The sequence below is a fragment of the Cololabis saira genome, chromosome 6 (assembly GCF_033807715.1).
Source record: "Cololabis saira isolate AMF1-May2022 chromosome 6, fColSai1.1, whole genome shotgun sequence".
In the NCBI taxonomy this organism is placed as follows: domain Eukaryota; kingdom Metazoa; phylum Chordata; class Actinopteri; order Beloniformes; family Belonidae; genus Cololabis; species Cololabis saira.
Genome location: NC_084592.1, coordinates 40,912,292 through 40,926,758, shown reverse-complemented (window position 1 = coordinate 40,926,758; position 14,467 = coordinate 40,912,292). Strand labels below are relative to the sequence as shown.

The 14,467-nt window shown below is 42.0% G+C and overlaps 1 protein-coding gene across 1 annotated transcript in view; it reads left to right on the top strand.

The window, feature by feature from the left end:
- mgat4a (alpha-1,3-mannosyl-glycoprotein 4-beta-N-acetylglucosaminyltransferase A) overlaps positions 1-14,467 on the top strand; it is a 70,217-nt gene that overhangs the window by 29,283 nt on the left and 26,467 nt on the right. The window contains exons 2-3 of the mRNA XM_061724142.1: positions 4,671-4,838; positions 6,961-7,101. Coding sequence (XP_061580126.1) covers positions 4,671-4,838; positions 6,961-7,101 — 309 coding nt within the window. The remainder of the gene's footprint in view (positions 1-4,670; positions 4,839-6,960; positions 7,102-14,467) is intronic.

Below are 14,467 nucleotides of genomic sequence, written 5' to 3'. Positions count from 1 at the left end.
CCCTCTTGTCTTCCCACAAATCTCATTCAGAAGTAAACAAACGAAATTAAAAAGAATCGGGGATGGGGCGTTATAACGGGAAAAGGGCAGGACTGGGATTTCCATGGAACCAGAAGAAAAGAGCTTGCATGAGGATGGATGAGTGTTTATATTGAGAAAGTATCTGAAAACGGTCGAATCCCAGAAGGGAAAGTCAGAAAGGAGACGCTGCAACGCTTTATTTATCCTTTTGGGAGGTTCCCTTGGGGAAATTGACAATATTTCATGATATTTCATGCATTTTGCGTTTATTTAGTGGTTAAATCCATACAGGAATCCTGATGTATAAAGTCATATGCTCTCCGTTAACTTTACCCAGACATTTTCATAATTATTTTGAGTTTAATTCTTATTATCATTCATACTCCACAAGAAGAAGGCATGATTTGCATTATCCCCTTCTGTAGAACCGCAGTTGCTAAATGTTCATTTATGTATCAGGGTGTTGTGCTGTGGAACAGTTTAAAACATCTAAGTGAAACTTGCTCAACATTATCTGCATTCAAAAGAAAGCTGAAAAAAAGTTTATAGACTTTTATTATATCTGTGTTTTTCGTTCACCTTTATTCAAATATATTTCTAAGCTATTTCATATTATTCTGAAGTATCGTATAACTGAGTTATCAGTTATACTGTATAGGCCTATGTATTGTGCTTATATGGTTTTGTGAATTATTGTTTTTAATTTTTTCTTGTTTTTAGGAGGGGGGAGTCGCTTATAAGCCCTTCGGGTTTTTTATGACCTCTCCTGCTCATCTTTTCTTAACTTTTTTCATCTGTGTAATCTTCCTTTTTACGAGTGCAAACAATAAAACAAAACAGAAAACATGCATGTACAGATTTCACTTTAACACTTGATATGTTTTATTCCTTTTAAAGGAGCTTGAGGCCGGATTGTGGCAGGATTTATGAAAAAAATCCGTATACATTTTAAGTTTTCTAGTAATAATGTCAGATGAAGCGTTTCAAACCCAAAAGAATGAGGCCTCTAGTGTATCTCTCCTTTGCCTTGAACAGGCTGTGTGCTGCAAAATGTGCTGCAATTCGGTCCCGAATTTCCCGCGCTGTCCTGCAGATGTGACGTCACATGACGCTGCATGCCCGTTCTCCCCGTTCTCCCGTGCCGGCTTCACTGTTGGCTGCAGTACCCCCGACGGCCGTCGTGGTGAAGGGTGGCGCTAGAGAGTCTCATTTCTTAAAAGGAGCCTCAAGCTCCTTTAAGTGAACCGTTTTTTCAGTTTTTTCAATTCATTTTTTTTTTCATTTCATTTTTATTTATTCCGTATCATGGAAATAGTTTACATACATGTTCCATTCCATGATCGAAAAGCGCAAGAAGAAGAAAGCCTTATATAACAAGCCCCTTTCTCAAAAAAATAAAACAATTCGTATGAAGATGGTCTGTCCGTCTGTTCAACAGTCACTACTTATATAATACCAAAAAAAAGAAATAAGAAAAAAACAAAACAAAAAAATAAGAAAACATACACACTAACTCACCAACAATACAAAACAAAAAACAACAAAAGATATTTTACCCGTTAAATTCATATTGTCTGATTGTGTTGTCTTTATACAATTTCTTGAACTGGTGAATATTTTTACAATCCTTTAAATCAGTTGTTAAGGAGTTCCATAATTTTACACCACATACTGAAATACACATTTGTTTTAAAGTGGTGCGTGCAAACGGATGTTTAAAATCAAATTTCCTCCTATGGTCCTTATCTTCTGAACTAAACACAAAAAAACTTATATTTTCAGGCAATATTCTGCTTTTAGCCTTGAACATATTCTCTGTTATCCTCTGACTTTTGTGTAAAGTCAGAGGATAACAGTAATGACAGCTTGTCATAATTGAAACCTTACCAACGCGTCTTGTTTCAATCAAACTGCATTAACACATTTCCTCAGAATCCGATGTTTGTTTCTCCACACAGGAAAACGTAGCTCCACTTAATGCGTTTCAGCGTGTAATGGATCCGTGCTTTGGGAAACGTTTAGCCAGGCGGAAACCTTATCTCCTGGTTTCTGTTCCGATGGTGGCTGGTGTCTGATCTTTACTTGCACTGCGGGATCGCAGGAGTGTTTTCGTTTCGGCAGCGTCCAGCCATCAAAGGACCCGCGTTAAGATGAAAGTCTTGTTGTTAGTTTGAAGTTGCCCTTTTTCTTGAGGTTTGGGCCGAATGACAGCGTCTGTTTGCGTCTTAGAGCTCAGCGTTGGAGAGGAACAACACGGCCCTGCGTGGAGGCCCAGACGCTCAGTCAGTGATGGAGGGGGAGATAAAGGGAGTGTGGTGTTTCTGCTGCGGTGGAGGGTTCTGTAACGGGTCACAAAGAATCTAGTGGTAGAGGAAGATCAGAGGATAAAATCAAGAACTCCCTCAGAGCACCCAAACCCCCCAACCCCCTCAGGCCTGTACCTGCTCTGATGATCCACCTGCAACCCAAACACTTCAAACCTTTAGTGCTGATGCCGACAGTAAAACCTGCTTTGATGATTAACTTTAATCTATCCATCCATGCATCCCTCCACTTATCTATCATCCATCCATCCATCCATCCATATACACCCATCCATCCATCCATCCATCTATCCATCCATTTATCCATCCATTTATCCATCCATTTATCCATCCATCCATCCATCCATCTATATAAGCATCCATCCATCCATCCATCCATCCATCCATCCATCCATCCATCCATCCATCCATCCATCCATCTGTGCATCCATCCATCCATCCATCCATCCATCCCTCCATTTATCCATCATCCATCCATCCATCCATTTATCTATCATCCATCCATCCATCCATTTATCCATCATCCATCCATCCATCCATCCCTCCATTTATCCATCATCCATCCATCCCTCCATTTATCCATCATCCATCCATCCATCCATCCATCCATTTATCTATCATCCATCCATCCATCCATTTATCTATCATCCATCCATCCATCCATCCATCCATCCATGCATCCATTTATCTATCATCCATCCATGCATCCATCCATCCATCCATCCATCCATCCATCCATCCATCCATCCATTTATCCATGCATCCATCTGTGCATCCATCCATCATCCATCCATCCATGCATCCATCTGTGCATCCATCCATCATCCATCCATCCATCCATCCATCCATGCATCCATCTGTGCATCCATCCATCCATCCATCCATCCATCCATCCATCCATCCATCCATGCATCCATTTATCCATCCATCATTCCATCCATCCATCCATTTATCTATCTATCCATCCATCCATCCATTTATCCATCCATCCATCCATCCATCCATCCATCCATCCATTTATCTACCATCCATCCATCCATCCATCCATTTATCTATCATCCATCCATCCATCCATCCATCCATTTATCTATCATCCATCCATCCATCCATTTATCTATCATCCATTTATCTATCATCCATCCATCCATCCATCCATCCATCCATCCATCCATCCATCCATATACATCCATCCATCCATCCATCCATCCATCCATCCATATACATCCATCCATCCATCCATCCATCCATATACATCCATCCATCCATCCATCCATCCATCACCATCCATCCATCCATCCATCCATCCATCCATCCATCCATCCATATACATCCATCCATCCATCCATCCATCCATCACCATCCATCCATCCATCCATCCATCCATATACATCCATCCATCCATCCATCCATCCATCCATATACATCCATCCATCCATCCATCCATATACATCCATCCATCCATCCATCCATCCATCCATATACATCCATCCATCCATCCATCCATCCATCCATATCCATCCATCCATCCATCCATATACATCCATCCATCCATCCATCCATCCATATACATCCATCCATCCATCCATCCATATACATCCATCCATCCATCCATCCATCCATATACATCCATCCATCCATCCATCCATATACATCCATCCATCCATCCATCCATCCATATACATCCATCCATCCATCCATCCATATACATCCATCCATCCATCCATCCATCAATATACATCCATCCATCCATCCATCCATATCCATCCATCCATCCATCCATCCATCCATCCATCCATCCATCCATCCATCCATCCATCCATCCATCCATCCATCCATCCATCCATCCATCCATCCATCCATCCATCCATCCATCCATCCATCCATCCATCCATCCATCCATCCATCCATCCATCCATCCATCCATCCATCCATCCAGCTCCTTCAGCCGAACCGCGCTGAAATATTTGCGGTCAGACGTTCACAGCAGGAAGAACAGGCTGAACATAAAACAAAAAATACCAGCCTCTAGTGGTCAGTCGAGGAACTGCAACGAATCTTAGTTCCACATGACTCAACCCTGAAGTTAGATGGTTTCTCCCGCTCTCTCCGCATTTCCTGTCTCGCCACTTTCAAAATAAAGGTCACTAAAGCCACAAATCTTTAGAAAAACCAAATCAGCAAATCCTAAACTCACATGATTATTGTATTTGTTTGAGTGACCCAGGTGTGATGTCACGCGACGTCAGAACCAGGTGAACCTTTTATCAGACGTTGGAGCTCCCAGGCTGTTTTGACTGATTGAACTGTGTGTCTTCGTTGTCACAGATAAGCTGATCGCATATCAACGGGAGTTCCACGCCTTGAAGGAGCGTCTTCGTGTGGCCGAGCACCGGACGCTGCAGCGCTCGTCCGAACTCAACAATGTCCTGGAGCAGTTCCGCCGAGCCATAGCCGAAACCAACAACAGCAAAGACGCGCTCATCAACTTCTCAGGTAACTGACGCGTGCAGGAAGAGTCTGGTTTCCGCCAGGCGTCACGTGCAGCAGATGTTATAGAAATCTGAAATGTTTCAGTCAAAACGCTGCTTCTTTCACTGGAATGTTGATTAGATTTAATAAAAAAAAACCATCTTGTGGCCCTTGATGTGACCAAAGATGTCTTTGTTCTTCGCTTTATTAGGTTTGCAGACAGTATAACGTCGTGTTGTGATGAACACTGAATCTTTTTCATGCTGAGGGAAAGTACCTCCGGGAGAGATTTTTCATGAGACGGATATTAATCGGCCTTTTTCCGCAGTTGTTTTTCAGATTTCTTCTCAAATCCCACGAGTCATGAGACCGCCTTAACTAATAAATGTTTGGTGACAATGAAAACAGCTGCTGCTCCCTTTTGAGAGGCTGGAAGTAGTGAATCTGTGGCAGTTGTAACTAACTATAACTAAAGCAGTTGAAGGTTTTTTAGAATAAAGCTTATGTTGAAAATCATCATTAGAATTGAGTTTGTTGAGTAAAAATGTCCAAAAACTTTCTTTTTTCTCCATTGTGTTAATTATTAACTACTATATACTATATTAGTATAACACACTATTTATTATATTGTACTTACTATGTTTATAGTACACTTTTTCAGTTTCTTTTTACTGTATTTTTTATACTTATAATTTGTCTTTATCGTTTATTTAGACTGAGTTCATGTTGTCCTGAACTTGTATCTGACTTTGAGCTGCGGTAACACCTGTATTTCCCCTCTGGGATCAATAAAGAATTATCTTATCTTATCTTATCTTATCTTATCGTTCTAGTGTTTTTTTTCTTACATAAATGAACTAAAAGGTGAGGAAAAAAATCAACTGAACATGTATAAAGTGATTCGTTTTACATCGTTTTGTAGTATTTTTAACTTGAGTATAAGTACATAACTCCATTAAAGCCACAGACCCAGAGGTCTTAAATGTAAAAAACTTGTATCTTGAAAGTTCTGTTAATTTAATTCTTTTATTCAAACATTTAGGCCGCCTTCAGACTGCAGGCAAATCTGATTCATATCTGATTCCTTCTCATATCCGATTTTCAGGGCTGACTGTCCACACTGTTTTTAGCAAGTGTCCAAATCGGATCTGGCTCTGTTCAGACTGGGCCACATCATTGACTGATCTGACGGGTTGCCGTAGCAACGACGTCGGAGCGGAGGCGTCACCCAGCGCGTGTATTGTGTGAAGTCATGTATTTTTTTTTTTATATATATATATATATATATATATATATATATATATAAAAATCCCAAAATATCTGTACCGTTTCTGATTGGGTGGGCACTGCGCATCATTTTTAGACACAACAATGAACGCATACCGCAAAAGTTGTGTCTCGGCGGAGGAACCCGACGTCCCAGCAAAATGAGAAACAGAGAAAATTGTTCAGAACAAAACCACCAGCAAACTAACAAACCAACCAACAAAGCTCAGAGTAAACCAGCATTGAACAGCATTGAACAACTGGCAGCCCCGCTCTTTAACCTCTCCTCCTGATGAGCTGACGGGTTGCAGGTTCAGGCTCACAGCGCGACTGAAGGCTGATTTATGGTTCCGCGTTACACCAACGCAGAGCCTACGGCGTAGGGTACGCGGCGACCCGCACCTACGTGGAAATGCGGTCTTTTTTTCTGCTATTAAAACATGATTTGTAATGTGAATTTGCAACACTCAAACTACAAATAATAGTTTTTGACGTGACATCAGAGATTGTACATGCTCTCTGTGAAAGGATGAGTAGCTCCACAACTGGAAATGGGCAGGTGGTTTGGAGCGTCTGGGACAGTCATATCCGATCTGAGTGTTTGGAGCTGTTCAGACTGACACGCATCTGCCCAAATGAGATATGGATCGGATATGAAACTACCTCCTGGAGGTGGTTTCCATCTGGTTTGCAAAAATCGGATCTCGTGCGGTTTGGGACTGTTCAGACTTCAAAAGAGTCATCCAGTTTCAATCTGGATGGGCTAAAAATCGGATATTGGCTGGCAGTCTGAACGCGGCCTTAATGGCTACGAGTTTTCCCCGTTTGATGAACCTGAAGGAGCTCCCCCTAACTCATGTCTGTTGGTTCCTGTTTTCAGATGAGACCCAGAAGCTGCTGAAGGACCTGGCCAACAGGAAACCCCTCCAGGTACCGAACATCTACCACCACCTGCCTCACCTGCTCAACAATGAGGGCAGCTTGCACCCGGCGGTGCAGGCCGGCCTCGGCCGCACCGGAGGTGAGACCCCAATCTGCAGAGTCAGCATCACGGCGACGTCACTGATTCCTGATGCCCTCACTCTTGCCTCGCAGGCTTCGTTGTTGCACTGCGGAGCGACGTGTCACTTCCCAGCGAGTTCATAACTAGTGATGCCCTTCTGACATCCACTCAAAGTTTAATTTATCATGCAGCATCTTTTTTTTTTATTTCACCTTTATTTAACCAGATAAAAAGACCCATTGAGATCAAGACGTTTTTACAAGTGTGACCTGGCCAAGGAAGGCAGCAGCACATGTCCACAAATAACACACAAATAACAGCAATCACAAAATAAACATTAAAATGAAAGTGCAAACTGTTTTAGCAAATAAAGTGCAGTAGTGGTGACTTCAGTAACATGTAGGAAAACAAAACAACTTCAGTAATGATTAAAAACACGGGCACATGTAGTTTAAAAACACAGGCACTGCCGAAAGGATTCTCGTTGGCGGTCTTTTAGAAAAGAGCGAAAGGCTTCAAGTGAAATAAGTTCAGACATTCTCAGTTCAGATTGGAGGATATTCCAAGCAGAGGGTGCAGAGAAACTAAAAGCTTTTTTCCCCAAATTACTCCGAACACGAGGAACAGCCAGGTGCAAAAATGTAATTTGATCTTAAAGCATAATGGCTTTTAGTTCTCTGAAGAAATAAGCATAAATAACCAGGAACCAAGCCAAGAAGAGCCTTATAAATCAGTCATCCATCCATCTTAGTTTACTGAATAGAGATTTGTGTCCTTTTGATCCACCAAAGTCCAGGCAAAACGGTATAAACGGTTTACAGTTTAAAAGTTTTGGAGCTGATTTCAGCACCGGATGAAGACGCGATGTCTAAATGCGATATATAAAATGATTTATCTCAAAAACTAGAGTATGAATTCATTCAAAATAAATTTCATGTGGTCTGAAAGGCTTCTGTTACTTTTTTCCATTGACAGTTTTGAGGGACTTCTGTATTTAGAAAAATATGTGTAAAATTAAAAAACTATTTAGTTATTTGCACTTTTTAGCAATTCATTTAGTTAGTATGGAATTGTAACATCCACATTATTAAAGATTGGCTTATATGGGTTGTTTTGATGCATAGCAAATAAAAATGCTCCATAAAATGGCAGTATAACATGCAGAAATTTAAAAAATATGCCATAGAACGGACTTGTTCTATGGTCGGTCATAAAGGGTTAATGTCCTGTGCATTAGACGGTAATGTTGCGTTATTCAGTCGTTCAGTTCTTCCTCCCTCTCTCTCTTTCCTATTTACAAATATCTGCTTTTTTTTTTTAACCTTTTAGTCTGCAGCACACAGCCTGTCAACTTTATCCTGCTCACTTTAAGAGGATTATTCATCCACTGTCATGAATTTAAGGTCGGAGGGAAGGAGGTTTAGGGGCCGGATGGACAGATGCTCCGTCCATATTCCCCACTGATATTAAAGACGGAGGACAAAAGAGTAAATCAGGGGAGATGCAGCCCGCTGGGTCTCGTCAGAGATGAGAAATCAGCATTTTTAGCTTAATTTACCCCCGAAGTGGAATGGAGTTCCTCATTTCTCTTTACATCTGTAAATCAGAGCGGAAACACGTCTGTGCTGCAAACGCAGCATCCGTCTTCATCACTCAATGCTTTTTTTTAAAATGAAGAAATACTGTAACTTATTCTTCGGGGGCTAATTTGATCATATTTCCAGGAAACAACGAAAGTGTGTGACGATCTATTTCCTGGTTTCCGGTCTGACTGCTATCACCAGGCCTCAGGTTGCATTTCGGTGACAAACAATAGTGTTTTTGTTTTTCTGTCTTCCTCATTTTCTGCAGCTTTCTCCACTAAAACCCAGCCGGTCGTTTTGTAGTTCTGTGTTTCTGTTTTTCTGCTGGTCTAAGCAGGTTTGACACGGACGTATTTATAGCTTCACAAACGAGGACGCTGGCCTGGTTAAAGTTGAACCGGGATGATGGAAATAAAACTGCTGAGGAATCATCTGGAGAGCTACGGACGAGCGCGCTGGCGTTGGTTGAGTCTACGGCTCATTAATTGTTCTGCTGGTTTTTGGTTTTCCACAGCGAGAACCCAGAGGCGTCCCAGATCTCACATAAAAAGGAACGTTTTCAAAGGCAGTAGAAATGTTTCTATTTTTTTGTTTTCTTTCCTACTTTCCCAGTAAAATGTTTCTTCTGGTCCGATCAGCGGCTCCCGCTCGTTTCCTCGTCCTCGTCAGCACAAATGAAGCCGGAGCTTTTAGCCTTGATGTAGAAAGATTCAGCAGCTCTGAAAAGATGGTTGACGTCTGTTAACCTGGAAAGCTTTTCGGTTGCCTAGCAACCTTCCCTCCTGCGTCCCGTCTGGCCCACGCAGCGATGGCAGCGCATCCCGCGTCCCTGCTGAGCGGCTTTAAGCACTAAAGGCCTCAGGGTAGGCAGGGCGCCGTGCAGCAGCGCTGCATCATGGGAGCTGGAGCTTCACAGGGTTCCAGGGGTTCCAAGGATTCAAGAGTTCCCGGGTTCCCGAGGTTCCCAGGGTTCCAGGGTTGCTGATGTTCCCAGATTTCCTAGGGTTCCAGGGTTCCCAGGATTTGAGGTTCCAGGGTTCCAAGGAGGGTTCTAGGAGTTCCCGGGATTCGAGGGTTACCGGGTTCCCAAGGTTCCTGGGTTTCCAGGGGTTCCCAGGGTTCTAGGATTCCCGGGTTCAAGGGTTCTAGGGTTCCAGGATATCCAGAGTTTCCCAGATATCCCAGGATTTGAGGGTTTCCAGGGTTCGCAAAGTTTCCAGGGTTCCAAGGATTCAAGGCTTCCCGGGTTTTAGGGTTTCCAGGGTTCCTGGGTTCCAGGGTTGCCGATGTTCCCAGATTTCTTAGGGTTCCAGCGTTCCCAGGATTTGAGGTTCCAGGGTTCCAAGGGTTTCAAGGGTTCTAGGAGTTCCCGGGATTCGAGGGTTCCCGGGTTCCCAAGGTTCCTGGGTTTCCAGGGGTTCCCAGGGTTGTAGGGTTCCAGGATATCCAGAGTTTCCCAGAGATCCCAGGATTTGAGGGTTTCCAGGGTTCGCAAAGTTTCCAGGGTTCCAAGGATTCAAGGGTTCCCAGGGTTTTAGGGTTTCCAGGGTTCCTGGGTTTTCAGGATTCAAGGGTTCCCGAGTTTCCGAGGTTCCTGGAGTTCCAGGGTTCAAGGGTTCCCAGTAGGGGTGGGTAAAAATATTGAAAAATCAATGCATCGCAATTATCCCCAGCCTAATTCAATATCGATTAAGCAAAGCCTCTGAATTGATTCACCTCCTGGCCAGTGGGGGCGCTGTGCGCAACGATTTCTTATGATTTGCATTTTGTGGACGGTGGCTGCACGCAACCAAACAACAATAAAATGGCGACGATGGCAAGCGGAAAATCTTTCAGATCAGACGTTTGGACTCATTTTGAATTCCCATTTAAAGAAGGAACACGAGAAACGGACAAAAGTAGGGTGGTGTGTAAAGCCCCTTTCACACAGAGGGCAAAACGTAGACCGCCGCCAGCGATCACATTAATCTATGTATGTGCTACCGCGGCGCAAGAGCGGACCGCTCTGCCGCCGAGTTCGGCGCCTGCCGCGGCGTTTGCCTGCCTGCCCGAATTGAACATTTTTTAATTTCACCGCGCCGCGCTGTGACGACATCTTGGTGCGTCCAATAGGAGAGAAGAGAGAAAATTGTATCCATTCGGGGAGAAGGTGGTGGAGGCTCTGCGCCGACTCTGCGCTGAGTCAGTACTGTAGTACAAAAGTTAAAACAGAAAACATGACAGTTCTGTGTCAACATGATCCGCAGGTTTGTGGTGTTGCTGCGCCGAACAGCACGACAAACCTGCGGATCATGTTGACACAGAACTGTCATGTGTTTTTTTTTATTTTAACTTTTGTACACAGTGCAAATGCACAAGTGAGCCATTATGGTGCTGCTAAGTTTAATTGCTCAGTTCATTTCTATGTGAAGTAACATGCTGTGTGTTATAGGCATGAAAATCAAAATAATGAAAAATTGCCAACAGGTATTCGTGTATTTCTACGTCTTACTGAATCGATATCGAAGCATTGAAATCAATATCGAATTGAATCGATATCAAATCGAAACCTAAAGAATCGAAATTGAATCGAATCATGAGGTTCTTAACAATACCCAGCCCTAGTTCCCAGGATTTGAGGTTTCAAGGGTTCCAAGGGTTCCCGAGGTTCCCGGAGTTCCAGGAGTTCCTGGGTTTCCAGGGTTCCAGGGTTTTAGTATTCATGTGTCAGATTCACTGCGCAGGATTTCAGAGCCTCTCGTGCTTCCAGGATATCAGATGTTTTTTTTTCTCCTACCAATCTTCATTTTTCTAGTTTGAAACCTCTAATTTATTATATATTTCATATATTGTAGTTTTTTTAAGTGACAGTTCTGACTTGTTCAGTCTGAGGAAGCGGTGACGCAACATGTTCCAGGACACTGGGAGCCTTTAGTCGATCAGCAGCATGTTTTGTGTGAAGCATGTAGAACCTGTTTCTGCCCCGGAGGGAATCAGGCGGGGGGGTTGGGGGGTGGGGGGGTCCGGCGCACACGCATCGTCACTCATCCGCTGTCTGCCGTCCTTTCTTCCAGTCTCTCTCTCTTTTCATTCCTCCCACATCCTGCTTTCATGGCGACCCAGTTTGGAGCTTGTGGGCGTCGCTCAGAGACACAAAGCAGAACTGGGACAGATTCTCCACGGCGCTCTGATCCCTGGGGAGGACGGCAGCTCTCCGCTCCCCGCCAAGCTTTATCCCCCCCCCCCCCTCTTAACCTCCCCCCGCCTATTCCCTCCACATCAGGGGTCTTCAACCGGGTATCCGTGACCCCTAGGGGGGCCGCGGAGGTACTGCAGGGGGTCCTCCAACTTAAAAAAGAAATAAAGGCAATTTTAACCAAAATAATTTGTGAGAGTTAAAAAAAAAAGAAGATATACAGGACTGTCTCAGAAAATTAGAATATTGTGATTTTCTTTAATGCAATTACAAAAACAAAAATGTCATACATTCTGGATTCATTACAAATCAACTGAAATATTGCAAGCCTTTTATTATTTTAATATTGCTGATCATGGCTTACAGCTTAAGAAAACTCAAATATCCTATCTCCAAAAATTAGAATATTCTGGGAATCTTAATCTTAAACTGTAAGTCATAATTAGCAATATTAAAATGATAAAAGGCTTGCAATATTTCAGTTGATTTGTAATTAATCCAGAATGTATGACATTTTTGTTTTTTAATTGCATTACAGAAAATAAAGAACTTTATCACAATATTCAAATTTTCTGAGACAGTCCTGTGTATATATATGTATCTATATATATATATATATATATATATATATATATATATATATATATATATATATATATGTATATGTATATGTATGTATGTATATGTAAGGGATAATGCCCAACGAGGTGTACATTATCAGAAATATATGGACGATGTGACGCCAAAAAACATAAATATTAAATAAGTTATTCATGCTTTAATGTGTTTTCAGTTGAAATCATTAGTTTTATAACAAGCCACAGCTGAGCGGCTGAGCGGACTATTTAATCTCTCGTCTGCAGCCGTTGTAACCTGGTAAGTTACAAAGTTTTTTAACAAGCCATAACTCAGTTTCCTTGGTAACGGGAGATATTCTAGTCCGCTCGACTATTTTCTTTTCTCTCCTCTTCTGCATCCCAGTCATAAAAATTGTTAAATTCACCAAATAAATTAAAAGAAATTACAAAATCACTCATGTGGCCGTCCTGCGGTAGCCGGCTCTTCTTCTCTGAATCTCGAATAATGAAGCCTAAAGCTGGAGATTGTAACGTTACAGCTCGGCCTAACCTTACTCCTTGCACGTCTGACGAGGCCAAAGTTTCATCAACCGTAAACACATGTAGCTAATAACCCAGTCAGGGATTGGTTAATAAGGTGATATAAGCAGAATAAAACACATTCAAAAGTTATATTCAAAGTATTAGTAATAGCAACGGCTGACAATATCAGTTTCATGCTGTAACAAGTACCTTTCAGCAATAATCATGTCTGCCTCACTCTGCTGCACCTCTCACTTTTTTGGTATTTTTTGTATAATTTTTGTATAATTTGTTTTGTATAATTGTATATATGTTATATTATTCAGAGCTGTCACTTTTTCTCTACCTCAAACTGCTGCACCGTAGTTGTTTATTTGTATATATGTCAACAAGTACCACATTTGTTTATTTACTGCCTAAAGAGCAAAATAACCAGAGTCAAATTCGTTGTTGGATAATGTTCGAACCTGGCCAATAAAGATGATTCTGATTCTGATTCAAAATTCCAAGCAGGGGTCCCTGCTCTGTTTTTCTCTAATCCAAGGGGTCCCTGGGCTAAAACAGGTTGAAGCCTGCTCCACATCCACCACTCGTCCTGATGAAGCTTCTTCTTCTCTGGACTCCCAGCAGCACCTCACCTTGTTTACCTTCTCACATGCAAAGTTTTAAGCAAAACAAGCAAATCTTGCTGCAGCCGCTCCAGGACTTTAAAGGGCAGTGAGAGCAGTGGGGGTCTCACTCACTCTTGTTTTTTATTTGTTGTTGTTTTTTAAGTAGTTCTGCTTCCCACAAAGTGAATGAATGAATGAATAGTTTATTTCGGTTAAATTACATTGTATGCAACTTAACTTGTGTGCATGTAACTGACAAAACATTGGCCACGGTTACATGATGTTTTTTGATTCAGAATTAAACTATTTTCCTTCGAGTTTACATGGAAATAGTAATTCCGAATTTAGGTTTACATGGAAAACACGTTTGATCGGCTTTATCCAATTCCTCTTAAGGTCTGGGGGTTGGGAAGGTTCTGATTGGATAGGGGGGCGGACCGGAAGTTACTGTACGTCTACCAGAAGAAAAACAAACTTAAAAACAAAGTTAGCTGCTACAACTTTGAAAAGCTCACATTTTGATGTTTCCTGCCATCTGTTCTTTTAATTATTTCCAGGTCCTCCAAGCTGTTTATTAAATAAATGGTCTCTGCTCTTGACCACCGTTTACTGCGTGCTGCCATCTTGAAACTTTGTTTGGAAAACAAGCCCAGCGCGGAATATAAGCGTCATGGAGACAGACGGGCGAGGGAACGAGCAGAAAGAAAGACCAGAATTAATTTAAAGCAGAATGAGTGAATACATGATCACGGAATTATTCTATTCGGATTTAAAATCGGAATAAACCAGCCACTTCGGAATTAAGTTTAATTCGGGAATGGCCATTTTCATTCGGAATTAGGTGTTTACATGGTAATTTTTACTCATTTCACTCATTACTTGGATTTAATTTTAATTCTGAATTAAAGAGGAATT